General features: G+C 36.4%; 1 protein-coding gene across 1 annotated transcript in view; it reads left to right on the top strand.

The window, feature by feature from the left end:
- DBP (D-box binding PAR bZIP transcription factor) overlaps positions 1–1,879 on the top strand; it is a 56,963-nt gene that overhangs the window by 54,468 nt on the left and 616 nt on the right. Inside the window, exon 3 of the mRNA XM_018572674.1 lies at positions 419–639. Within this exon, the coding sequence (XP_018428176.1) occupies positions 419–639 (221 nt within the window). The remainder of the gene's footprint in view (positions 1–418; positions 640–1,879) is intronic.

Raw genomic sequence — 1,879 nt, 5'->3', positions numbered from 1 at the left:
ATATTTTTTTTTTTTTTTTTTTTTTTTTTTTTTTTAATGGTGAAAGGAAAATAAATGCGTCACCTGTAGATACCAGAATTCAGTTTTTTTATTTTTTAGTGAAAGTTACAAAAAATAGAAAGCTATAATTACACGTCACTTCACTTTTTTACTTCAGTATTCTTTTACGCATGAGGTATTTTGTTTGTAGTGGGTAGTTAAGTACAATTTAACTTTAGAAAATGTATCCACAGCACAGTGGCCTAAATTATAGCTCAGTCACTGCAAATTATTATTGCTGTCCAATACACTAGGATCAGTTCAATACATTTTCATTTTGTTTTCATGTATCGAAAGTGCTTTGCAATTAGAAATATGTGAATTACCTGAACTGGTTTGTTCCCCTGACTTAACAACATATTTCTTTTTGCCACACTAGGCCAGATGACTCCTTCATCCAGAGAAAGTCCAAGTCCTGTGGACCCAGAGTCTGTGGAAGTAGTGATGAACTTTGACCCGGATCCTGCTGACCTTGCCTTGTCCAGTGTTCCAGGGCATGAGACCTTCGACCCTAGGAAACATCGATTTTCTGAAGAGGAACTAAAACCTCAACCCATTATGAAAAAAGCTAGAAAAATTCAGGTGCCAGATGAACAGAAGGTATCAAAACATCAACCATTCTGTTGTGGATGTTGTAGCAGAAGTTTTAAAGCCCATTACAATGAGTAGTACCTGGGACACTATTTAATGTAGGCCACAGCCTCCGTGGTTGAACTCTAGCCCACCTCCTCCTACCCTTTCCTGTAAGCCACCAAATGTTATAGGTAGGCAATAGAAGGAGGCAGGTCTATGCTTGACTACAGAAGCTGTGGTTAATATTTGCATACTAGAGCACCCACATTTTAAATATATGTGATCTCATGTGGTACTGTTTTTCATAAGTCATGCATGCTGTGGTTTGATTTTTGGTTTCCCACAAGCACATCTCCCATAAGGATGAACAATACCACATGTAAAATGCATTAAACTTACGTTTTACATGGTTGCAACAACATAAAAAAGCAGGGAGCATCCTTCCTTGGAAATACACACAACCATCCATCGTAAAATACAAAATACATACTTTTAAATGCATGCATTTGCAAGCACAAAGGTCACGGGTGGGTTGGAGTACTTATAGGGTCACATACACCATGTAAAACCCCTTGTTGCCCAACTTGTGGGCATTTTGGACCCCAGCAGTCAGTAGTGGGAGTACTGTATTGATTTTTTTTAATGGCATTGATCTCTACCAGCTTCATATCACATGTTCTACAGGCAATCACTGTCTCCAACCACACCTGTAGCATGTCCACAGTCTCTGACCATCATTTTCTCTAGTATATCTGCAGTCTGACAGTTCTTTCCAGCATTACATATACGGATCATTATGTTTGGTCCTCTTATACCTCGTAAGATGACAAACCACTAATGTAAACTATACCAGAATTCTCTATTCTCCAAAAAGCAGTACATCTAAACTCAGTATAAGTAATTTTAGTAGTAATACAATATTTTATTTTTAGATTTAAAGAATACAGTTTGTAGACATACCGTGTGATATCGGTGTTTAAGCTTGGAAAAAACATGTTAATATAACAGTATAAATTAAATGAATTATAAACCCCAGGGTGATCTTTTAGCATTCAACATGGACCTGGGTCTAAGTAAGTTCTCATTCAACAATATCAGACATTTAATACCAACATAGCATTTCCCCTTTAAAATTAATGTCAATTATTAAAAAGTCATAATTGTATGTGCCTTTCACCACAGGGATGCCAGTATATTCTATTCTACATAATGTATATGAGGTGTGTGTGTGTGTGTGTGTGTGTATGTATATATATATAATGTGTAT

This window comes from Nanorana parkeri, unplaced genomic scaffold (genome assembly GCF_000935625.1).
Source record: "Nanorana parkeri isolate BGI_ZX_2015 unplaced genomic scaffold, ASM93562v1 scaffold2100, whole genome shotgun sequence".
Taxonomy (NCBI): domain Eukaryota; kingdom Metazoa; phylum Chordata; class Amphibia; order Anura; family Dicroglossidae; genus Nanorana; species Nanorana parkeri.
This window is presented reverse-complemented; position numbering and strand designations above follow the sequence as displayed.